This window comes from Salvelinus fontinalis, chromosome 32, assembly GCF_029448725.1.
Source record: "Salvelinus fontinalis isolate EN_2023a chromosome 32, ASM2944872v1, whole genome shotgun sequence".
Taxonomy (NCBI): Eukaryota; Metazoa; Chordata; class Actinopteri; order Salmoniformes; family Salmonidae; genus Salvelinus; species Salvelinus fontinalis.
The window spans coordinates 36,281,397-36,307,597 of NC_074696.1; the positions used below are offsets into that span (position 1 = coordinate 36,281,397).

General features: G+C 42.2%; 1 protein-coding gene across 7 annotated transcripts in view; it reads right to left on the reverse strand.

Moving 5' to 3' along the window:
* Positions 1-24,108, reverse strand: part of LOC129831199 (protein MTSS 1-like) — a 52,856-nt gene extending 28,748 nt beyond the window's left edge. For 5 of the 7 annotated variants that reach the window (XM_055894319.1, XM_055894316.1, XM_055894318.1 and 2 more), the window contains exons 1-3: positions 23,842-24,006; positions 19,107-19,168; positions 16,767-16,840 (exon numbers count right to left, since the gene is read on the reverse strand). In XM_055894319.1, coding sequence (XP_055750294.1) covers positions 16,767-16,840; positions 19,107-19,168; positions 23,842-23,913 — 208 coding nt within the window. In that variant the 5' untranslated portion in view covers positions 23,914-24,006. Of the gene's footprint in view, positions 1-16,766; positions 16,841-19,106; positions 19,169-23,841 lie in introns of all 7 variants that reach the window. The other 2 variants (XM_055894321.1, XM_055894320.1) reach the window with 1 other exon arrangement.
* Between the last annotated feature and the right edge of the window lie 2,093 nt (positions 24,109-26,201).

Below are 26,201 nucleotides of genomic sequence, written 5' to 3' on the forward strand. Positions count from 1 at the left end.
TACAATGGAAATGATGAGGATGGTACAACGTGGCAGTGGTTTCATTCAGTGCACCACCATGAAGCTAACTCTTTTAGATTTTATGTGTCTGGGCTTTGACTTTGTTTTTTAAATCGAGGCAATTTGTCATGAGGCCTATTGTAGGCAGGGAAATGGATAGAGCACTGTGGTACTAATCCCTTCCTCCACAAAATCTGACATTTTATTAACTTTATTAAGAAAGTAAGGAGTATAAGCCGCTGCCTTGAAATAGAGAAAAGTCACCCAAGGTCCGATGTTCTTGGCTAAACAGAACTATTTTTCCAAAAGAAGCTCACATTTGAGGAAAAGGTTGTGGTTAGTTTGCAAATTCTACTGCAAAATCGCCAGCGACACCACTATCTTAACAGTCGTGACAACCTGTGAAGTCAACAAAAACACTTAATTGTCATCATGTCACAATTACTGCTGAGGAAGCTCTGATTGGCTGAGAGACGATGGCCAGGTCCAATCATGACACGGTGGAATATCTGAAAGCTGTCAATATCAAATCCCTCTGACAGTCTTGGATGGTGTTACGTCAGTTCGTTACAGCCGTCAAGGTCATCTTAACTCCTTTTTAAAATTCCTCACCCGTTGTGTTCCTCATCAAAACAGTGAGGGCGGAAACTAATGAACCGCACATTCCGAATAGCTTCAAGGGTGGGGGTACAGTCTTCACATTCCTCCAAGATTCTTTAAATAAGATCCCAAAGAACCCCCTAACCTCCTTCCCTCCCACTCATCCTATCACCCCATTAGCCCAGTTTATTGCCCTGTAGAGCCCTGTCAATCTTCATACCATAGCAGGTGGTGTCTGTATGACTGTGCAGACTCCACAAGATATAGTCTGCAGTGCAGTCTGTATCAGACCTGGGTTCAAATAATATAAATATTATTTCAAATATTTAAGCTGAGCTTGATTGAGCTCACCTGGCACAAGGGAACCAATGGTACTTAGCAAAATTGCAATCCCTGCCCGCAGGTTCAATCAAATCCTAAACGTATTTGAAAAGAAAACAAATATTAGGCTATTTGAACCCAGGTTTTGGTGTCTATGCAACTGTGCAGACTATCAGATTGAAGAAGGCTCTCCCTTCTATATTAGGTACATTGGCACCTGGTGGTCCTGTAGCTGCCTGGGGCTGGGGGAGGCATGGAGACTGGACTACTGACAGCTGAGAGTAGGGGTGGTAGACAGGACGGCTATAGGAATGCAGGCAGACATAAAGCCCTAGAGTAAGGGTAGGGCTGGCTGGGCCAAGGAGTTCGAGAGACATCACAGCCTCTTGGTATTTCCTCATAAGGGCTTTTGAGGATGGCTCTATTACTAAGAGACGACTGGGAGAGAGAACGTGCCTCGCAAACTGTGAGGGTAAGACAAACTGTGAGGGCACGGCTTGTGAAAACCAAAGCAGGCCACATGGAAGACTGTGGGACTAATATGAAATTCAACTGATGTTAAGTGCAGCAGTTAGGGTGTGGTTTCAAATAACATTCAGTTTGACAGGATTCTGTTTTCTTTTTCTTAACTGCAGTATAACTGGTCAACCAATCAAGACAACTTTATGTATTAATCCAGTACATCCCTCCCATCATTGTATTCCACTCCAGGGTTGTATTAATTACACATCAAATAGAAGAAAACGGACTGAAACAGGGAGGGACTACCTGAACTTGCATAATAAGACTAGTTTTTGCTTTCTGTTGCAAAACGTTTTGCTACGGTGTGGCCTGATGAATATGACCCAGTTCTTGTCACTAGTCTCTAACCAAAATCAATTCCCTCATTGAAGCAGTAATCTGTAGCTAAAGCCACCAGTGAGGACAGGAAAACACTTTTCCACTGGCAGCCTCAGTCACTACTACCCATTGGCATTACACTCATGGCTCTGTTTCCTGTGTGTGTACTGCAGCTGAATGCTAAAAGAATAAGCCCCAGAGTATCCATCACACACACACACACACACACACACACACACACACACACACACACACACACACACACACACACACACACACACACACACACACACACACACACCTCTCTCTTCAATCTCTTCATTAGGTTCCCACTCCATTTGTCGTCTTCCAGCCCCCTGCCACAGAGGCTTAGTTCTCTTCTTTTCATCCCTCAGTCTTTGACACACATATCTGGGTCCGGGTCTGGGATTATTCACCGGACTTAATGAGCGACAATGTGACACCGTCTAGTCCTAGTTGCGAGATGACCCGGACCGCGGCACAAAGACATCTAGGGCTAAAATAAATGTGGTCCTAATCCCCATTTTACTCAAGTCTTTTATGGCCTACCCACATAACCTGGCCAAATCTGAACAAGAAGGGACACCGTTATGATAAAAAGACTATGTTGAGCTATAGTCAGATAAAAGTTAATGGGCAGGAGAAAACAGAGCCGTGATGAAATGAAGGTCAAAATAAAGATTCTACAACCTTGACGACCAGGGAGTAATAGGGGTTTGAAAAAAGAGCTCTTAAAACGTAGGTTGTTCTTTTTACAACCGAGACAATTCCACTGTACTGTACCTAGCCTTCGTAATCAGCTGTGATTAGCATAGTTATTTGGTGAGGCGCCGCTCGCTTTGTTACCCACCTTATCTCCCCATTCGAGGGGCTGGTGCATGGCGCGCTTATTTTGGGTAGGCGGTTAATTGGTGTTTATTCACTTTGAAACGCGAGTGAGGTGGTGGGGATACCGGCGGGACCGCTTCCCGTACCCCACTCGCCTTTAATTATCTTTCATTTATTGAAAAAACATTGAGGTAATTCTTAGAGAGGTAGAAACGAAAAGGCCCTCCGACACAATTAAGACAACAGCCAACTCGTTTCACGCCAAAAATTATCCCAATGGAAACGATTCTATTAGAGGATCCTTTGAATGTGTCACTGTCCTCGTCCTCCTACTTCCCTCCTTCATCCTCTAGTGCAGCAAGATATCATCCTGTCTGTTTCATTCATTCCGTTGGGGCTTTGAAATTAGACAGAGAAGCAGGATGAAGGAGGATGTAGGTCACATCCTGCTATCCAGCGCTCTCTCTCTCTCTCTCTCTCTCTCTCTCTCTCTCTCTCTCTCTCTCCTCTCTCTCTCTCTCTCTCTCTCTCTCTCCTCTCTCTCTCTCTCTCTCTCTCTCTCTCTCTCTCTCTCTCTCTCTCTCTCTCTCTCTCTCTCTCTCTCTCTCTCTCTCTCTCTCTCTCTCTCTCTCTCTCTCTCTCTCTCTCTCTCTCTCTCTCCTCTCTCTCTCTCTCTCTCTCTCTCTCTCTCTCTCTCTCTCTCTCTCTCTCTCTCTCTCTCTCTCTCTCTCTCTCTCTCTCTCTCTCTCTCTCTCTCTCTCTCTCTCTCAACCAATCAGCACTGATAGATTCCTAATCAGTTTCTGCGCTATCGTCATGTTTTTGCCCATACACATGCATGTACGCATGTATGTCTGATATGGAAATATCAGGCTGGCGCATCGGGGTTGATCGTGCATCGGTATCGTGCCCTCGGGGTAGCATGGATTTAACGAGGCCCAATTTCCGGAGCGGGACTGAACTCTTCCGACCGGCTGTCTTCTGGATCCCTGGCTAGCCTCGAAAAGCAAAACGCCTACTAAACAAACCAGCCATGAATTCATCATATCAGACCAGAGAGAGAGAGAGGGGTGTTTGTATTCAAGTTATTTTATGTCTATTAAGAGAATTGGGCCACAGCCTAAGTGTGCGTGGTCTGCATGGTTGAAGCCTGTTGAGGCCATGCTCTATAACACTTTCATAAACAGTGGATAAAACTTGGAAATGAAGAACATTGGGAGGATGAAAGTGCAACATCTACGCCTTGATAGGCACAGCTACTCCCAGGATCAAATGAACTCAGTTACTCCTCTTTAGAAGTACCCAATTCATCCTACTACAGCGTTTCGGGAAGCAACAGAAAATGTTTCCGATATGTAGACCCATCAAATAAGAAAACTAAATGCGTACAAAGTAAATCAACTGATTTCTGAATTCCCAGCAACCCGAGAAAGCACTTGGATAATACTAATGCACACTGTGATTCATATTACCGTTCCATCATGTTTACCACACAGAGCCTACTTCGGGCACAGCACCACTCTCTGTTTGGGCCTCCGCTGCCTAACCTATGGCTTTGATCTGACGATAGCATCTATCGTAGCTATCTATCTATCTAGTATATATTGGATCTAGGGCAATCTCCATTATCTATAGAATGATGCTCTCTCTAGCTAGCTGCCTGAAGGTTAGCAAACATGTGAGTGGCACTGTTTGTGGAAATTGTGTTGGACGAGGTATGTGTTGTTTGTGCACCAAGTACCACAAAAGCAGTAATGGATGTATTATGATGTACTGTGGTGTGCAACAAAGCACTGAGAAAAGGTTGTCAGACAACCCTACCCCCTTCCATACAGTAACTGTGTCTCTCCCTGAGGTACTCTCATTTTAAAATGCTATACTGCAGTGTTCTAGGAACATTGTATATTTTGGATAATGTGAGACAACAACAGTGCATTTATGGAAATGGTACACCGTGAGAATTAACACAAACACTACTGAGTTTACTGTAAACTGTCCCAATGCGGGATTCGAATCCCACATCTTCTAAATGGAACATAAAGTTTCTGAGGCAGAAGAGGGTAGCCGCTCTCTTTTACACTCCACCCAAGCACTATGTTCTGTTGCTACCAACATTGGATAGCCGAGCATCCGGTTCATGTTCAATGACAACATGTTTTGGCAAAAAAGATAGGTGAAACTGGGAGTCGATCAAGAGATCAGTGACCTATCAACTTTGTTTTAACCTAAATTCAACATTATTTTTTATTGTTAATCCCGCAACTCAAAAGTCACAACCAGCGAAACGAGAAGGCCAACATGTCCACTTGTGCTTTGTGAGTCTTTGTGAGTCAGTCTTGCAGCGTGATATGAGTGTGAATTATTGAAGAGCTGTTCAACCTTTACTAGATGCTCTGCTCCCCTGGCGACCACTAAACTCTCCCTGGCATCTCCTCTCCATGTGGGCTCTCACAGTTGGACTCCACCAGTAGACTGCTGATTTGTGTGACGACATGCTTCAGACAATGAACAATAGTGTATAAACAAGTACAGTAGTATTTCATAACGTGGGCTTCACATTTCATGACAATGACAAGTGCCCTTTGGTGATTGTAAGATCTTGTAGAGAGTTGAGAGCATCCTGTCGGGTTGTATCACCGCCCACAACCGCAAGGCTCTCCAGAGGGTGGTGCGGTATGCACAACCCGTCACCGGGGGCGAATGACCTGCCCTCCAGGACACCTACAGCACCAGATGTCACAGGAAGGCCAAAAATATAATCAAGGACAATAACCACCCGATCCACTGCCTGTTCACCCCGCTACCATCCGGAAGTCAAGGTCAGTACAGGTGCATCAAAGCTGGGAGCGAGGGACTGAAAAACAGCTTCTATCTCAAGGCCATTAGACTGTGAAACAGCCATCACTAGCACAGAGTGGCTGCTGCCTACAAATGTCAAGTTTTTCAAGTTTTCATAACAATCGGTAATCGGTATTTTTGGACATCGATTTGCCGTTTTATTTTTTTACACCTTTATTTAACTAGGCAAGTCAGTTAAGAACACATTCTTATTTTCAATGACGGCCGGCGGTGGGTTCAGGGGCAGAATGACAGATTTTTACCTTGTCAGCTCGGGGATTCGTTTTTGCAACCTTCTGGTTACTAGTCCAACGCTTTAACCACCTGCCTTACATTGCACTCCACGAGGAGCCTGCATGGCAGGCTGACTACTTGTTACGCGAGGGCAGCAAGAAGCCGAGGTAAGTTGCTAGCTAACATTAAACTTATAAAAAACAATCAATCTTAACATAATCACTAGTTAACTACACATGGTTGATGATATTACTAGTTTCTCTAGCGTGTCCTGCGTTGCATATAATCGATGCGGTGCCTGTTAATTTCTCATTGAATCACAGCCTACTTCGACAAACGGGTGATTTAACAAGCGCATTTGCGAAAAAAGCACTGTTGTTGCGCCAATGTACCTAACCATAAACATCAACGCCTTTCTTAAAATCAATACACAAGTATATATTTTTAAACCTGCATATTTAGTTAATATTGCCTGCTAACATGAATTTCTTATAACTAGGGAAATTGTGTCATTTCTCTTGCGTTCCGTTCAAGCAGTCAGGGTATATGCAGCAGTTTGGGCCGCCTGGCTCATTGCGAACTGTGTGAAGTCCATTTATTCCTAACAAAGGCCGTAATTAATTTGCCAGAATTGTACATAATTATAACATAACATTGAAGGTTGTACAATGTAACAGCAATATTTAGACTTAGGGATGCCATCCGTTAGATAAAATACGGAACGGTTCTGAAAGAATAAACGTTTTGTTTTTGAAATGATAGTTTCCGGATTCTACCATTTTAATGACCTAAGGCTCGTATTTCTGTGCGTTATTATGTTATAATTAAGTCCATGATCTGATAGAGCAGTCTGACTGAGCGATGGTAGGCACCAGCAGGCTCGTAAGCATTCATTCAAACAGCACTTTCGTGCGTTTTGCCAGCAGCTCTTCGCAATGCTTCAAGCATTGCGCTGTTTATGACTTCAAGCCTATCAACTCTCGAGATTAGGCTGGTGTAACCGATGTGAAATGGCTAGCTAGTTAGCGGGGTGCTCGCTAATAGCATTTCAAACGTCACTCGCTCTGAGACTTGGAGTAGTTGTTCCCCTTGCTCTGCATGGGTAACGCTGCTTCGAGGGTGGCTGTTGTCGATGTGTTCCTGGTTCGAGTCAAGGTAGGGGCGAGGAGAGGGACGGAAGCTATACTGTTACACTGGCAATACTAAAGTGCCTATAAGAACATCCAATAGTCAAAGGTATATGAAATACAAATCGTATAGAGAGAAATAGTCCTATAATAACTACAACCTAAAACTTCTTACCTAGGAATATTGAAGGCTCATGTTAAAAGGAACCACCAGCTTTCATATGTTCTCATGTTCTGAGCAAGGAACTTAAACGTTAGCTTTTTTACATGGCACAAATTGCACTTTTACTTTCTTCTCCAACACTTTGTTTTTGTATTATTTAAACCAAATTGAACATGTTTCATTATTTATTTGAGGCTAAATTGATTTTATTGATGTATTATATTAAGTTAAAATAAGTGTTCATTCAGTATTGTTGTAATTGTCATTATTACAAATAAATAAATAAAAATCGGTTGTTGTGGAATTGTTAGATTACTGTTACATATTACTGCACGGTTGGAAATAGAAGCACAAGCATTTCGCTACAATCGCAATAACATCTGCTAATCATGTGTATGTGACAAATAAAATCAGATTTTTTATTTGATTTTTAGGAGGTTGTTACCATGGAGCTCCTCATACATCTATACCTCTAACCACAGATCAAGGATCAGATTCCCCTACACCAACCTTAACCATTAGGAACCAAAATACAATATCTGACCCTGGACCGGTTCTATCACCAACTTCTACCATCTACTCCATTGTGGCTACAACTACCGGGCTATACTGGGCCTTGGTAACAGACCAACATTTTAAAATTTACATTTTAGTCATTTAGCAGATGCTCTTATTCTATCTTAAGATAGCTAAGTGAGACAACCACATCACATTCATAGTAAATACATTTTTATAGTAGATATCAACAGACGCAAGGTCGGTAAATTATGCTGTTTGATTCACACTAACGAGCAGAGGCGAGCAGGGCTTCATAACTAATTAAACGGGGGTGGGGGGGGGTGATGTGAAGTACATGAAAGAACACAGACACTCACCTGCTGGGTGATCCTAGTTAATAATTCAAACATGTACTCTGGCTGTACGGTCAGCTGGGGGAGAACATAGCCAAACACGCTACAGGAGAAAGGGCAATGTGGATAGTTGGATGCAGGTGTTCAGCTATTTTCACTATTGGCTTGGTAACAAAAAATTACATTCGCTGTTTTATTACATAGATTGAGCGTGCTTCGCCAGCTACCCAAATCACACACTGCTTGCATGGAAATTAGATAGCAAAATGTTTGAGAATGCCACAATTGAGGGTGTTGAATGATAACAACTGGATTGGACTAAATGCATGCATGGATGAGAGAGAGAGAGAAAGTGTGTGAGAGAGAGAGTGCGAAAAGGAGTCGTTATACCACCTTCTTACAGTATATCATATGGTGCCATAAGCTATGGGTTTATGTCAACACTTCTATCTTTCATACAGGCTACAACTGACCACTTCACACATCACAGGCAGTCTGAGAATACTTGTCATTTATGCCTCAGATCCTTCTACTAGCCTAGCCAACCATGTAAATTGCATCATACACAGCACTGAATCTGCGGGAGGCATTTCATGTATGCATCTAGAGAAGCAGAGCACATTCCCTCCCCTCCAAACATACTGACAGTTGATCAAGTGCACAGTGACGTCAGGAACTCCGCCAGCTGTTGCTATGCTACAGACCACATCAGCCTGCTTGTAATTATATTATTACACACTCAATTAATGTCCGTATAATCTATATGGAGGGGGACAGGTGGGGCTTGTTGCCCTATCAACTCTGCCAGACCACACACATTGGAACACATTCGACTTTCCTTTCCTCATCTCCTTTCCTTTGTGGCCTCCGACATGTGAATGCATGGAATATGATTTTGCCTATGATTCATTCACCTATGAAGTCCTTTCAGACCAGTAGGTGTGAAGGATGGGAGATGACGGAAGGAGGATATTTGAGACAATTCGGAACAAGTCCTTTCAGATCAGTGGCACTGAAGGAGAGGGGATGAGGTTAGGAAGATATGAGATTGTTGGAACGTGGCCACTGAGTTGAGAGTAGAGTAGATACATAGCGGTCTTGTGTTTCCCAGAGTACCTTATGGGACATGGGATCAGGGGGAAAGATCCAGCAATGACACTATAGGGCAGTTTAGGCACGCAACAGGAAGAGACCTGGCCACACCATTGCCACAAACCGACTTTTCAGTGAACTGCAGGGAGAATAGACTTTTAGGTCGAGTGCAACGCCTAGGATTGATCCCTCAACCATGACTTAATTATATAATGGAATCTACTGAGGTTTCTCTAATTGAATCATTTATGACCTTGTGGCAAACAACTCATGTAAAATTATTCGGGAAGAAACATATCCTTTGCTGTAGATTTCACCCACGGGGTAGCGGTGGGTGGGTCGGGAGTAGAGCTTCATAGAGCTACAAAGGTTTGAGGTGAAGCTGTGGGCTTAGAAAGAGAGACTGCAGGGACTACAGGGAGGTTTACATTGAGGGTGAGCTGCTAGGTTGAATGTTGTTAAAATTGGACAGTGGCCAAAACTGGCAGGTAAGTCTCTGTCTAACAGGCTTAGCTACTAAGGAAAGTAGATTCAGCAAAAGCAACCCAAAAATTGAATTCATCAACATAATGTGATTTACTAAACTCAGCAAAAGTCCCTTTTTCAGGACCCTGTCTTTCAAAGATAATTTGTAAAAATCCAAATAACTCCACAGATCTTCATTGTAAAGGGTTTAAATACTGTTTCCCATGCTTGTTCAATGAACGATAAACAATTAATGAACATGCACCTGTGGAACAGCTGTTAAGACACTAACAGCTTACAGACAGTAGGCAATTAAGGTCACAGTTATGAAAAATCAGGACTGGCAAAAACCCTAAAGAGGCCTTTCTACTGACTCCGAAAAACACCAAAAGAAAGATGCCCAGGGTCCCTGCTCATCTGCATGAACGTGCCTTAGGCATGCTGCAAGGAGGCATGAGGACTGCAGATGTGGCCAGGGCAATAAATTGCAATGTCCGTATTGTGAGACGCCTAAGACAGTGCTACAGGGAGATAGGAGGTACAGCTGATCGTCCTCGCAATGGCAGACCACGTGTAACAAAACCTGCACAGGATTGGTACATCCGAACATCACACCTGCGGGACAGGTACAGGATGGCAACAACAACTGCCCGAGTTACACCAGGAACGCACAATCCCTCTATCAGTGCTCAGACTGTCCGCAATAGGCTGAGAGAGGCTGGACTGAGGGCTTGTAGGCTTGTTGTAGGACAGGTCCTCACCAGACATCACCGGCAACAACGTCGCCTATGAGCACAAACCCACCCTCGATGGACCAGACAGGACTGGCAAAAAGTGCTCTTCACTGACGAGTCGCGGTTTTGTCTCACCAGGGGTGATGGTCGGATTCGCGTTTATCATCGAAGGAATGAGCGTTACACCGAGGCCTGTACTCTGAAGCGGAATCGATTTGGAAGTGGAGGGTCCATCATGGTCTGGGGCAGTGTGTCACAGCATCATCGGACTGAGCTTGTTGTTATTGCAGGCAATCTCAACGATGTGCGTTACAGGGAAGACATCCTCCTCCATCATGTGGTACCCTTCCTGCCATGACGCTCCAGCATGACAATGCTACCAGCCATACTACTCGTTCTGTGCGTGATTTCCTGCAAGACAGGAATGTCAGTGTTCTGCCATGGCCAGCGAAGAGCCCGGATCCCATTGAGCACGTCTGAGACCTGTTGGATCGGAGGGTGAGGGCTAGGGCCATTCCCCCCAGAAATGTCCGGGAACTTGAAGGTGCCTTGGTGGAAGAGTGGGGTAACATCTCACAGCAAGAACTGGCAAATCTGGTGCAGTCCATGAGGTGGAGATGCACTGTAGTACTTAATGCAGCTGGTGGCCACACCAGATACTGCCTGTTACTTTTGATTTTGACCCCCCCCCCCCCCCCCCCCCCCCCTTGTTCAGGGACACATTATTCCATTTCTGTTAGTCACATGTCTGTGGAACTTGTTCAGTTTATGTCTCAGTTGTTGAATCTTGTTATGTTCATACAAATATTTACACATGTTAAGTTCGATGCAAATAAAAGCAGTTGACAGTGAGAGGACGTTTCTTTTTTTGCTGAGTTTAGTATGTGATTTACCAGGTCAAGATTTTCACTGATATTTTCAATAGCGCCTAAATAAAACGAACAAAAACAAAGCACAAAGCTAAAACATGAAGTTGCCTCTACTTACATTTTACCTTTAGGTCTCCGGCATTCCCTTAGTAAGCCTTTGATATTATAGTAAACCCTTTGGAAAATAATTGGTTCTACCTTTGCACTAGCACAAACAATTCAACAAATCTACCCCTTTACAGTGAAAATTTGAAAACACTGGAAATCTCTTGAGATTATAAGAACGCATTGTCTTGCACGATGCAGTAAATTTGATCTCTCTCTTTTGCAGAGATGAGATCATAAAAGCAGAAGCTATAAAAGGAGTCCATCTGTACAGTTGACGGCACCGAGGCCTTTCCCACTGACTGGCATGCCTGTCCTTCTGTCTGTGTGGGGACCCCTCACTGTGCATCCTCCGGTAATCTGCCCACTTGCATGTCCTCCAGGGGACATAAACAAAAAGGCCTTGGCCGGCCACATCAAATCAGCTTATGGGCCGGTGTTGAAACTGTGGGCCACCAATTGATCTACATAATAACTACATATCATCTGTCTGAAGGTTTTATGTATGTTGTAGTACATTTTACAATCATCAATTAGGGCCTAGCATATGGTTTGATGTGGATATTCACATTTTCATATTCTCAGTAGGCCTTGTTTTTCAATTACCATTTTTAACGGTTTTCTCTAAACCTAAGGCGGTGGAACTCCATTCCCTTCAAATTGAACCAATGCGTGTGACGTTAATGCAAGTCCTGCTGCAACAGTCATTTCTCCACACCCCCTGATCTTACAGTATATATCTAAGTGAATCCTCAAACCCTTTCACCTCTGTCACTAAAATTCTAAAAAGTGGCAATAATGGATATTAACTGAAAATGATCTTATGTAGTTTCTTGCAATAGCCCTCTGTGACTTGAAAGAATATTTATCTCAAAACTGTGATTCCTAAAAGAATTGTCCCGAGATTTGGTCAACTCTAAAATCCTAAATGAATCAGGAATGAGCAGGGTCAGCTATACAATAAGGACCCCTTATTCATGTCCTTATTACATGTAGTGCAACAAGACCACTCATGGTCTGGGAAGTTCTCCAGCTTTGATAGATTTAAACAAACAATATTGAAATCACCATGGTCACAATCCTAAACTGTCTGCCTGATAGAATATTAATTTGGATTCAAATATGTTACTTTTATTTACGTTTTAGAGCCACAAAGCAATTCAATTGCTACTGTGTATACCACTTGAATGAAGAAGAAAAATGACATTTTTGTCTGCGTAAAACATCAACTCTGTCAGATTTATGTCTAACGTCAACTTCGTCAGAGTGCTGAAAGATTTGATTAAATGGTTGTGTTTTTATTGGGGATTTTCAAATGAATAATTGGTGAATAATTTCCCATATTATACAAATGTTTGTATTGAACTTTTATTTTTTGAGTAAAAAAATTATGTTTTCCGTATCTGTTGTCAACTCTAAGAGATAATGTTTGCTTTATAAATGTTGTTTCATGTTCTAAATGTAATTAGCCCTGGAACATTTAAGAGTGCTATAAAATAAAAATATGTTTGGAGATTTCTATTACTTATTTCAATAATCTCATTTTAGAATGAAACAATCAAGGCCTTTAAACACTTGTTGGACCATTATTGTCCAAATGAAATGCCTTTCATGGTGTCTGAAGAAGTTGACAAAAATCCAGTTAGTTGCGTTTGATGAAAAATGTATAATAATTAGGAGGTTGTTCCTTTGCATGGTGTGATAGACCAAAGTATAAGCTATCAAAATATATAATTGAACATTTTGTTAATATTAAGACTAATATTTGTGGGGAAAAAGTTGAGATTGTCCCGTCTTTCAAGAATCTCTAAGCTCTAAAACAGCAACATATTCTCTTAGCCTCAGGGCAAAATGTGTAAAATAGCATGAAATAAGCTATAATACTTCACAGTTTTCTCTCTGCCCCATGGGGGGCCTTGCTTGGACCTTGCAGGGAGCCTTGCAGGGAGCCTTGCGAAAGTGAGCTACGCCACTGTCTTTGTGTTGTCTTGGCCACTCCTATAGTCTTTTTCACATGTATGAGCTGGCAAGGCAGCACAAACAGATCTGGGACCAGGCTAGCCTTTTTTACCTGCATGATCTAAACCTCTCAAAGGCAACACAGAATGGTTACTGACATCTGGCGCGGCTCCTGCCACAACACCCCGAGCACTTCAGGAAAGGAATCCTTCCTGGCAGTGGGGCGCCATGGCAACCACACCCACACAGTACATAGCAAATAGGTGGATATAGAAATAGAGCAGGCAAATGTCCATTAAATAACACAAAGGGCTTATCACATGATCTGGTGCAAACAATCATCACCTTTACAAACCTCGATGTTCAGATCCATTGGAAATTGAAATCACATTTCCATCACACTGAACAAGGGCTCATCAACATAAACAAAGTCCTATGTCAGGTGTCATAACACACTTATGTCATACACTGCACCTCATAATGGTCTACTCCTATTGCTTATGCTGCTTCCCACTGCTGAGCTACTAGGTAGTCCTGCAGCATGGCTCCAGAGGTGGGACCAGCCCTCCTGATTTCCATACTTGTTGCCATGAGCACCGGTCTGGCTGTGACTAGCTGCTGTGTGGATGGACAGGACAGGAGCCAAGCAGATATGGCCACCCGTTCGTGACGGCCTCTTTGAGACGCAGATAAATATGAAAATGAGGTGGGGGCATAGCGTAGCTTACTAAAGGAGTGTTTATCCTGGATTAAGGATAAAGGATAGAGGTGTGGACTTGAGTAGTGTGACTGTTTAAACTGGTAGTTTAGACAATCTGGGCTGGGCACTGACAATTGTAGGCCTATCCTTTAGGAACCTTATAGTTACTCAAAGGCTGTGTGACTGCGTAAGTGGATAACAGGTAATACGCATTGGAACAAATTACCCTGTAAGACGCATAAAGCACAAACAAAGGGCACAAAGAAGACAAACATTAGTGGCCCTGTGTGTCCCATAAACAAAGCCGTGACTGGATGTTGTGTTGGGCCCTGACCGTACGTGGTCATAATACGGCCTGTCTCACACCACATCCAGGCAGTCAGACCGAGTAATAAAAAAGGAGGGCAAAGCTCTGCTATTTTAGGTGTACTCCACTTTAGATTGAAAAATGGCCCTCCCTACACTCAGTCAATCTCCCCCGCCTAGGGACTCACACACAAAGACAGCCAATGGCTAATCACGGTGCTGTGGCGCATCTATGGAACCTGCCATAATGACGTTTTCATGTCTATATATGACAATGCCTGTTGACATGGAGCAAAGACAGACCTATCGTACAACAAAGACATCTGTAAACATACACATGCTGATTACACATTTGGACTACACTGTGGCAGACAATCTCATTCTTCAACCTACTCTCCTAGGCAAGTGGTTCTCAACTGGTTTTGCCTCGGGACACAAATTGAACCAGGTTGTCTCAGTCGCGACCTAAAGTTCACGTTGTGAAAAAGAATCGCCTAAATGCAATCTGGAAAACATTTTTTAATGCTATTTTGATATTATATGACAAGGGAAGAACATTCCCACCTCTCATTGTCAATAATACAATTTTGCCCATATTCTTGATGAAGAACGTTAATTAACCACAAAGACCACAAAATCACCCAAAACAGTGCTGCTAATACAATAGCTCTATTTTGAAAATACTGTGATTGAAGAGAAATTGTTCAGAGATTAAATGATCAAAAAATGTAAGTTCAATGTCTACACACTTCCCACCTAGTTTATGTAATTTCTTTACTCAGACAACCGTGACGCATTCAAAACCTTTTTTGAACCACCAGTTCAGAATCTCTCTTAGGCAATACTATATAATAGATTTGCAATAGCCTATTATAAAACTGGTTTTGAAAGAAATCAAATAGACAAACTGGATTGAGGTGCTCAGTATAAGAACATGCTTTTATTTTTTACTCGTGGCTATTTCCACTGTGACTCCTCCCTGCGCTGGGTTGATATTCCCATACACCTACACAGTTGAAAGGTATCGTCAGATGTTGACCTTTCATCCTTTGTGTTGAAAGGCCTCCAACTGTGACCTGAAAGGCCTCCAACTGTGGCCTTTGACTTGTGAGCGTCTGACTGACTAGCTGTGATAATATACAGCAGGATATACATACGTGGACATGTATAAATAGGGTTATGTAGCTTATGTAGGATTAAACTAAATCTATGGCAGCCAGAACCAATAAACATTATAGGACTGAATAAAGTGAGTGAGGTATTGAAAAGCATGTATTTGGATCGGAAGGGATGAGATCATATTACTGAAGAATCAGAGGGGTTTTAATAATGAAATTACTTATTTTACATATTGATAATAAAGGCCAATGCATTTCCTTTGTTATGGCCTAAAACCTTGGTAATCGCTGTGGGTATGAGTCTACATGTTATTGAAACAGCCTTGACTCTGACAGAGAAAGGAGGGAGAAAAAGAAGGAGAGGAGTGGAAAAGGAGGTCACCATTCACACTTCACTCAGTCCATTGTCGTGTATCCCAACTTACCACTTAAAGTGACAAAAGTCTCCAAAGGAAGTCCATTCTATTCAGGACATGCACTCCCTGTCGACTTCAACTGTAAACCCTCTCTTGAGGTGCTCAGTCTCAACACATAAAAGTGGTCTCACAACAAACCTGCACCGTCACAGAAGCGACGACAACCACAATTTGCGGTTCAACCGCCCAGGAAGGTGCGGTCGTGTTTTTGAAGCATCTTCTCGTGTTTACACTGGAAAAACAAGTGTTTGAGGGAACATGACAGTTCTAGGAACCAATTTAAGATGTGACACCCTTCACATGACATGACAACGCTCCACTGACCTACTAGCCCTTAAATTAGCTAAGTGATGAGTGACTGCCTGATTGTGGCTCGCTTTGTCACTGTGACAGTCAGTGATCATGACAGGGCTCTGTAGTGGGCAGACAGACCAACCCTGACCTAACCACAAACCACCCTTCCTGCATGTTACAACCACTCTGTCAACCACATTATAACCCCAATTCCTGCTGATGGAAGCTTGACAGTTCAGATTGTTGAAGGTGAGCGAATCTACTCCTTAAGAAGACATTCATATAGCATTCGTAAGGCTGTCATAAATGTAATACGCTAACTATTACCACATAAAAGTGTGTATGGCCAAAATATTCCTCACATCGTCAGTTAGGTAGTATCATGCCTTCAGAAATGACAAGGCAGCTCCAGTTATGTTGACATTTAGCTGTTCGTTGACGAAGACGCGTCCATAGTGTATTAGAATACTGGGTATGTACACTTCAGTTTCCAAGACATGGATATACTGTACATGCATCCATCAATGATGTGGCCAGCTCAGGGTTCAAGTGTCTGCCAGCATGTCAGGTTAGAGGTTAAGAGGTTAACAGGAGGGTGAGTGAGCATGACTATTAGTGGCTCTTTGAAGTCCAAATGAAAGGCTAAGCAGAGAGCTGGCTAAAGAGGGACATATACATTACTGTGATGTGGATCTTTGGAAATCATTCTAAATGATCAAGACAACCAGACTCTTATACATGTATAGAACATGAAAGACTACAACAGCAACACGGAGAAAACATGTCCTTAGCATTACAACCAGCCCCCACAAATACCCCACTGCCATTCGCCCTCCAAACCACACACACTTCATAGCCCCCCGGCTATGAGGCACATCTGCTTACCTCTGCTGCCGGTTGCCAGATCAGCCACTTTCTGAAAGGCATCCAGGAAGGCGGCTACCGCGACAACTGTCGTCCTGGAAGATGACAGACACAGCTGGTCACCATTCTGATTGTTATTGACAGCAGAACATACCATATGTACAATATAGGCCAACAACCATACAACACTCATATTTACCACGCTTTGAATCACTTCACTAGTAGCTCCATATGCTCAGGGAAAGGGTTAGTAGTCTGGTCATGTTTGGGTCAATGTTACCCCTACAATTGTATAGGTGGGTTGGGTCCCTCCATCTAGCTCTGTTGCCCCCCCCCCCCCCCACACACACCCCCCCACCCCACCCTAAAAGAGTATGGGTCTCTATTGGTTTCAATTTAGAATTTGATGCCAGAGAGCCAGGATGGGGGGATGCATGTTGTTTTGGAGGCCTTTTCGCCCCTCCTGGAAAATGAATTTGGGGAAAGACTGGGGTTGAATCCAATTAGATTCCCATTTTTTGCTTTACCTTTTATGAGTATTCACCATCCAACAATATGAAAATGTTAACCTTCAACCATCCCCATATTTACACAATTTCAAACCCCCTTAGGTGGTAACCAAAAGCAACCACCATGGGGGTACAAAAGTGTGGATAAAGGGGTCACGGTAGATTTAACCTAGATGATTGTTGAGGCCTTTTTACCTCTATGCCCTTGCATTTATGCATTTTGAGATTATCATGCAGCCAGAGAAACAAATCCATTAGTAAAGTGTCTGTTCCAGACATCCTTGAAATTATATCAAGTAGAGACTGACCTTTGTTGACAAGAAACTAAGCTGAAATTGAATTCAGTAGGTAGGCAAGGTATCATCATCCAATTTGATGTCATAAATCATTTCAGGAAATGCAACTGAGCCACATGCTGCATGATGGTACTCTATTGTATAATGTGCAATCGAAACGTTGCTTTTCTCTCATTCTTAATGAAGTAATGACTAATTTGAGCTCAGAAAAACACAAGGCTAAGTGGAGGCATGCATTCTTAGTTATTTAAAGCAGAGCACGGTAACCTAAAGATTAGGCTTGTATACTCTACATTCACATGAGGTACTTAAAAATAATAAACCCAATTAAAATTGTTGATGTAAATGGCAAGTTGTAGAAGGGTCCAGACACTTGTTTTTGAGAAACTAAAAAGGACATATGTGGGTGTTTTTGGAGCATTTATTCATGTTTTTCTCAGAACCTCCGTACTGCACAACGAGGATGAGGAAGTGAATCGCTAAAAAAGGGTCTGAACCCTTTTATAAGATGCCATTTAAAAAAGCAAAATTCTCCTTTAAAGCGATGTTAGGAAAACACCCAGACTAGATTGCACACAATTGGAACTGCAGAGGGTTTGGACATCTGCCCTTTGGCACGCCGGAACTCACTTCCTTTCACATGCAGTTGGTGCACTGCTACTGTTTTAGATTGCAGAGGTGTGTGTCACGTAAGCACGTACATGCATGGTGCAGTACACAGATGCAAAAAAATGGCTTCACACACAAGCTATTGTAGACACACCATTTTTGGGTTCCCGAATGGCGCAGCGGTCAAGGCACTGCACCTCAGAGCAAGAGGCGCCACTACAGTCCCTGGTTCGAATCCAGGCTGTATCACATCTGGCCGTGATCGGGAGTCCCATAGGGCAGCGCACAACTGGCCCAGCGTCGTCCGGGTCTAGCCAGGGTAGGCCGTCATTGTAAATTCTTAACTGCCTTGCCTAGTTAAATAAAGGTTAAATAAAAAAAATAACAAATAAAAATGTACCATGTGGTGAGAAAGAGCTTAAGAATATTCAACTAGAAAAATGCATGTACTGTTTGTAATATTTTGCTCTACCTGTGGAGAGTAAATGGTAGGATTTCTCAGGAACACTTTTTTTCCCACAACACCGCAGCGGGACGACGAAGTATAGACGTTTTTCAGCGGGTTAACCCAGTGTAACCCTGGGTTATAATAAAAGCTTCTGGCGTGCCGCGCTGATCTAGCGTGCTGAGATAATGACTTTATGATTTGATCATTAATCTAAGTTGATGAAAGGTTAATTTATTTTTTCACTCGCATGACCTTCAGCTGTGACTGTGCACAACTGTAAGCCGGTGCCAAGCCCAATGATCCAGAAACAGGCTGACAAGACCAGGCCGGGGTGTGTGTGACAATCTTCTAGACAGATAACAAAGAACATTTGAAGAGGGATTGGGTTTTTTTATGAGGAGGTTGGGTAAATGGAGTGTGTGTGTGCATGCGTGTGTGTATTCGGAAAAATAGAGACACACAGTATAGTATGTGTGTGTTTGTTTGTTAGTTTGTTTACCTGAGCTGTGATTGTAGCTTCCCGGCCTTGCTGATGAAGTCATCCCACACTGGGTAACTGCTCTGAGGAGATAAAAGGAGAAAGTGTGAGGATGAAGCGTCCACACACAAACACACTTATAGTGCAACATGTCCGCAAGCTCATATCTGATCAATTCTCAGATAAAAGAGCAACAATGGGAGAGATCAATAAAGTGAATCCATAGGCCCATACTGAGATTGTAGACCACACTCTCACTGTACGTAAACAATAGCCCACAGGCATATGATACAGTAAGTATCAAATTGGGTTCAATTCAAAGTCCCAGTACTGCATTGCGGTATCTCTGTTGAGAATGTAGGCTACCATGAGCGAAGTTGAACTACAGTAAACCGAAGAGTTTCTAAAAAAGTGGAATAGACTTCAAACATCATAAGAAGCCTTCAAGACGCTTCTCGTAGTTTTTCATCATCACAGAGGTTGACAGTAGGTTAGCCTGCCTGTTTAAAGACCTGTTGGCCTCCGGTTGAAGCGCATAGTCCTCTCTTCCCAGGCCTCTAACATCTAAATGCAGGGCTGTGGTGGTGAAAGGCCAGAGCGGTAGCTAGCCAGTCTGTGGGGCCATGTAGAAAACATATCACCAGGGCAGTCTGGGTCAAGCTAACAAGGCCTCACTACAGCTGGAAGGCTAGAGGCTGTGCAGGTCAACAGGTAATGAACGACCTCTATCTGGGAGTGACATGCTCGCTGAGTGGGCAAACGCAAGTGTCTTCTTAGGTGTGTGTGTGTGTGTGTGTGTGTGTGTGTGGATGTGTGTGCACACGCACGTATGTGTGTCCATAACTGATGAAGAGATCTGCACAGGACGACAGGGGTTAAACCGCTTAGGTGGGTTAATTCAATTCCAGCTCAATTTCCTCCACTCTTTGAGTAAAACATGAACATAGCGAATTTTAGATTCGAGAACAGCTTTTCAATTCATTTTCTGAATTATTCAAATAACTGCCCCCAACCCTACTGTTTAAAACATAGAAAACACAGCAGGTAATGCTTACTATGGGTCTTTTTACTGTGATCGGACAGGATAGCAACCATGAGTTGATAATGGGGCCGAACAATCAGATTATGGGGCGGTGGGGTTAACCAGATAGAACACCGTCAGACTTGTCATTGTCAAGGTGATATTTCTTGAGTGATTGATTAGTGCCCTAGCCCAACCCCCCGGAGAGGAGTAATACGTGTGACGTCTGCCGTCTCTCAGCGCCCCACTCAGACCCCGTTTGTTCCTCCACAGCACTAGCCCTCCACTGTGGTTACCGTGACAACAGGACTGAGGCAATGACGCTGCACTTCAATCTCCCTGGCACCCGCCGACATCATTTACATCACCGGGCGAGGAATACCATGAAATATGCACTGCATGAATTCACCATGCCACCCACTTAATATGGCTTCTGCAGTATGTGTTGATTTCCTACTGAGAGATCATCATTTCAGCATCGCAAATGGCATTTCAGATTCAATGCAATGCATGCATAAACGCAGTGAATTTAAATGCATGAATCATGCAAACAAAAAGATCAGGCTTTGATTCAGGCACTTCTGATGCATGGTGCTCATCTCAGAACTGAAATGGGCTCCATATTCAACAAGACTTCTCATGGATCCATCAACTTATGGTCATAAACCCTAGAGCTCTGCTTTGTATCTCTTCTATCCATTACCGTTCTATGATTCATCGAGTAATTCCCCCCCCAGTGAGAGGATTATTTTAGCCAGAGTGATTATGATGACCCATCAAATACTGATTAATAAACCAAAGTAGGCCTTCATCCAATGCTCTCAATAGCATTACCTTCAACCTCGAGCCAACAGATTAATAATGTAATGGTGCTCAAACATGTATACATTGAATGGGTAATAGAGAATAAAACATTTTGAGCTGCTGCCCTCTGGAAGGAGATTAAGGGTCCCCACTGTTCAGTAAGAATAGGAGCAGGGCAAGTTTCATTCAATCAGGCTGCTGAACAGTGGGACATAGGACAGATGTTGACCCAATGCACAGTTGGACAGTACGCTGCAGAGACTTTGAATATGTGGAAATTTTCATGTGTGACTTGTGTATTAACTTCCTAGTTTTCCGTACTGCATGTACGTATTTGCATGTGTATTTGTATGCTGACGTCAAAAAATGAATTTCCATGTAAATGGACAATAAAGTATATTGTATCGTATCATATTATGGGCTGATTTCCCAGACACGTTTTAAACCTAGTCCTAGACTAAAAATAGTCCTAGACTCTCCATTGAGTAGCTTATGTATTTTAGTCATGGAATAGGCTTCATTTGTGTCCAGAAACCAGCCCCTATGTTCAGATAAATCACAAATAAAACCTAAATGTCAACCTTTATAGAACCTTTATATTCTGACATTATTCAATAAGCACTGAATTCCATGATTTTTGTCATTCCTACTGCAGTTTTTATACTCTGTTTAAAATACGCTTGGAGCTCAGAAAAAGCATGGAAAATTGGTTCCAGTTTACCAAATGAATGGTAATATGTCTGCTTACACAAGAAGAGATGTGTTAACAGTATCTAAATTAGGTATTAACACTCACACACACACCAACCAGCACGCTGATTCAATTTAAGTACAAATATTGGCGAGCAAATACAGGCACACATAGACAATCCCCACCCACACATGTAAACATGAGCCAGCAGACAACAGTATAATTCATGGTGCCCTTTGGAAAAGCCCTCCACCTACGAAAATGGTTTATTACACAGGTCCAGAGAAACATGTCTGAAATGGCTGTAGAAGGCTATCATGAATGAACATACAGTGTATTCGGAAAGTATTCAGACACCTTGACTTTTTCCACATTTTGTTACATATCCTTATTCTAAAATGGATTCAATTGTTTTTTCCCCCCCTCAATCTACACACATCTTGTTTCTCATGGTCTGAGAGTCCTTTAGGTCCCTTTTGGCAAACTCCAAGTGGTCTGTCATGTGCCTTTTACTGACCTGTGGCTTCCGTCTGGCCAATCTACCATAAAGGCCTGATTGGTGGAGTGCTGCAGAGATGGTTGTCCTTCTGGAAGGTTCTCCCTTTTGCTCAGTTTGGCTGGGCGGCCATCTCTAGGAAGAGTCTTGGTGGTTCCAAACTTCTTAAATTTAAGAATGATGGAGGCCATTGTGTTCTTGGGGACCTTCAATGCCGCAGACATTTGTTGGTAACCTTCCACAGATCTGTGCCTCGGCACAATCCTGTCTCAAAGCTCTACTGACAATTCCTTTGACCTCATGGCGTGGTTTTTGCTCTGACATGCACTGTCAACTGTGGGACCTTATATAGACAGGTGTGTGCCTTTACAAATCATGTCCAATCAATTACATCAAGTTGTAGAAACATCTCAAGGATGATCAATTGAAACCGGATGCACCTGAGCTCAATTTCGAGTTTCATAGCAAAGGGTCTGCATACTTATGTAAATAAGGTGTTTCTGTTTTGTTTTTTTATAAATTTGAAAAAAAATCTAAAAACCTGTTTTTGCTTTGTCATTATGGGTATTGTGTGTAGATTGATGAGGAAAAACATGACTTTAATCAATTTTAGAATATGGTCTGAATTCTTCCCGAATGCACTGTATTTCAGCCTAACGTTAGACAATTGAAAAGCATTTGTTGTCATCACTATCTACAAAAGTAGCCTATTTCTCAAATGGTCTGCCGTTTATTTCTCAGAAGTAATTTTTAGTTAAGTGGACTTGGTTACATGGCTTTACAAAAAATTCTCAAACCAGATCATGGACATCATGGTTTTCAGTTGGTTGGAATCCCAATATAAAACTCTATTCTCCTACATCAAACATGTATCTACCACAAACCCAAATGGTGGCTCTCTGTTGCACTCAGCAAAACTTCACAGTTCACACCCTTTTGAAGTCATCTGCCACCATTTCCCCGCATTCCGTTATCAGAGGAACAGGTGTGAATAGGCACTCTGCCACTTTGGGGCAGACTGGGGGCACAGTCGGCAATCTGCTTATTAATACATTTTTTATCACTGATTAATAGGCTAAGTATCGAAAATACAAATTGGCATGCTTCCTTCTGAGATGACATTGTGACAAAAATATTATTTTTTTCATTTCTAACTGTTGAGTTTATGAGGAAGCTAAATAAAAGAGATGCGTAGCCTAAATGAGTTCCTGATCTCAACAGTGACACATATTTTCTTGCTTTCCCCAGAACAAGAGTCAAGGGGAAACAAACCTTCAGGACATGCATTTACTGCTACTTGCTTGAAGTGGATTAGAGCGTTCTATTCTAATCCATATCCTGGATCATTTAGCCTTTTATATGCACCCGCTCAATGTCAATGAATCAGAACACACCTACCATGCGGACGGACCTATATTCTATGCAGTCCCTCAGTGAGCGCAATTTAATAGCTAGCCTAAATGTACAATTAGCAAAGCATGCAGCCTAGGCTGTACACAATCATTTCCCAGACTGCCACTCTTTGAATGTATATGGTTATCTGCAACATCAAATGTAATTGCATGCCATTTATCTATCACAGTCAATGTCACACCGATTACAGTAGGTGTCAACATATAAGGGCACGTACTGCCATATCAACAAAACGTATTATTCTATAGAACATAAAAAGACAAACAATACCCTACGAAGCCTAAATAAATATTAAAATAAACAATTCATGAATTAGTCCCCAAGGTGTTACCTTCATGTCGCCTATCACTGTTTGAAAAAGTCCTCCGAGTGCACTGCATTCTCTTTCAATGACAGTCTCCATTTTCAGCACTGTACGGACTGTTTTTCTTGCCAAAACTGTAGTGAAAATGTGTTTTCTGTTCTCCAATACTGACTGAAAAAGAAACTCAATGATAAAGTCTCTTTTACTGGCAAATATCCTTTCAAAGACTTGCTGCAGTATCCTGTATGCAGCACTCCCGAACGATGGAACGCAAAACAGCGGTGAGATATGAACCCCACGTTAGTTTCCACACAGAGATAAATTCCATGTTTTTGCGTTTAAGACCATACTGAAAAAAATATAAAAATATGAACTCCTAGAGAAAACACCAGGTGTTTAAAAACGTGAGATAAAAACGAAAACAATTCAAGTACTATCACGGCATAGTCGAGGGTTCATGAAGTTTCTTGCCACAGCTGACATGCGAATTGCAAGTGTTTTACCCATGCGCGTGAGCATGCGAACCTTGGGCGCGCGTCCGCGTCGCCCCTCCTTTTGAGGCTAGCAGTCTACTAGGCTACTGTACTTCCATGCATGGTAGTACAGTAGATGTACAAAGGGTGTGGAAAAAACGAAACAGTATATATTTTTTTATATCACATCTTATACAGTCAGTAATCCTTAGATGTCATGTGAGATTTAGATTTCACATGTCATAAACGCATAGTAGGCCTGTCTACATCAGGGATCATGAAATACAGTAGATTAAGTCGTGCGACGATTTTTTCTTCAGCGGATGTTTAGGGGCCGGAACATAATTACAAAGAATTTGTAGACTGCAAATTGACCGCAATAAACCCCGACAGATATAATATTTGACTAAAACATAATAATTTCAACCTTGCTTAAATTTGTATAAAATCACATGCATTATATCTCTGTTATGCGTGGGAATACTTTGGAACAGATTTCCAAAATTTAAATCACTTGGAGCTGATTTGCTGGTGTTTTTACAGTCTTTTATGTCCAACAAAAACAGATATATACTGAACAAAAATATAAATGCAACATGTAAAGAGTTGGGCCCATGTTTCATGAACTGAAATAAAAATCCCAGAAATGTTCCATACACACAAAAACCTTGTTTCTCTCAAATTGTGCGCACAAATGTGTTTACCTCCTTGTTAGTGAGCATTTATCCTTTACCAAGATTATCCATCCACCTTGACAGGTGTGGCATATCAAGAAAGTGATTAAACAGCATGATCATTCATTACACAGTTGCACCTTGTGCTGGGGGCAATAAAAGGCCATTATATAATGTGCAGTTTTATCTCACAACACAAAGTCAGATGTCTGAAGTTTTGAGGAAGCCTGCATTTGGCATACTGACAGCAGGAATGTCGACAAGAGCCATTGCCAGAGAATGAAATGTTAATTTCTCTACCATAAGTCACCTCCAACATCATTTTAGACAATTTGGCAATACGTCCAACCAGCAGACCACGTGCAACCACGCCAGCCCACTTCTGGCTTCTTCAACTGCGGTATCATCTGAGACCAGCAACCCGGACAGCTGATGACACCGAGGAATACTTCTGTCTGTAATAAAGCCATTCATGGGGAAAACTCATTCTGACTGGCTGGGCCTGGCTCCGCAGTGGGTGGGCCTATGCCCTCCTAGGCCCACCAATGGCTGCGCCCCTTCCAGTCATATAAAATCCAAAGATTAGGGCCTAATTTATTTATTTCAATTGACTGATATCCTAATATGAACTGTAACTCAGTAAAATCGTTGAAATTGTTGCGTTTATATTTTTGTTCAGTATTTATACAACAATTTATACAACAATACAAGTATTTATACATGGTAGGTGTGTTCTTTTTTTTGCAGGGGGGGGGTTCTCAGAAAACTTTGGGGGAACTCTGGCCTACATCATGTCCAACAACTATGTGTATTGTGATTGAACCAGGGACAACTCTGTCAGACAGAGCCATAAACCTCTAGCTCTAGTCATCAGCAGGCTAATTTGTCAAACTAGTAGGCTCATTTGGAAGATGTGATCACTTATACTTGTAATCACTGGTGGTTCTAGCTTGTATGGCTCCCTGGGCGAACTGCCCTTCAGCCCCCCAAAAAAGCACCATTCTGCACTAACTGTAATTTTTATTCAGACATTTGGAACAACACAAATAAATAATCATAACATTTAAAACGATATACATATATATACAAAAATAAGACTAATAAATATTAAAAACAATAAAAAGGAGAATCAAATTATTACACTATTACCCCATTGCTAACAAAAATCACACAAATAAAACTAAATTGCAGAAATCCTATATCACACAAATAAACAAATACAATAACACACATATAAAGA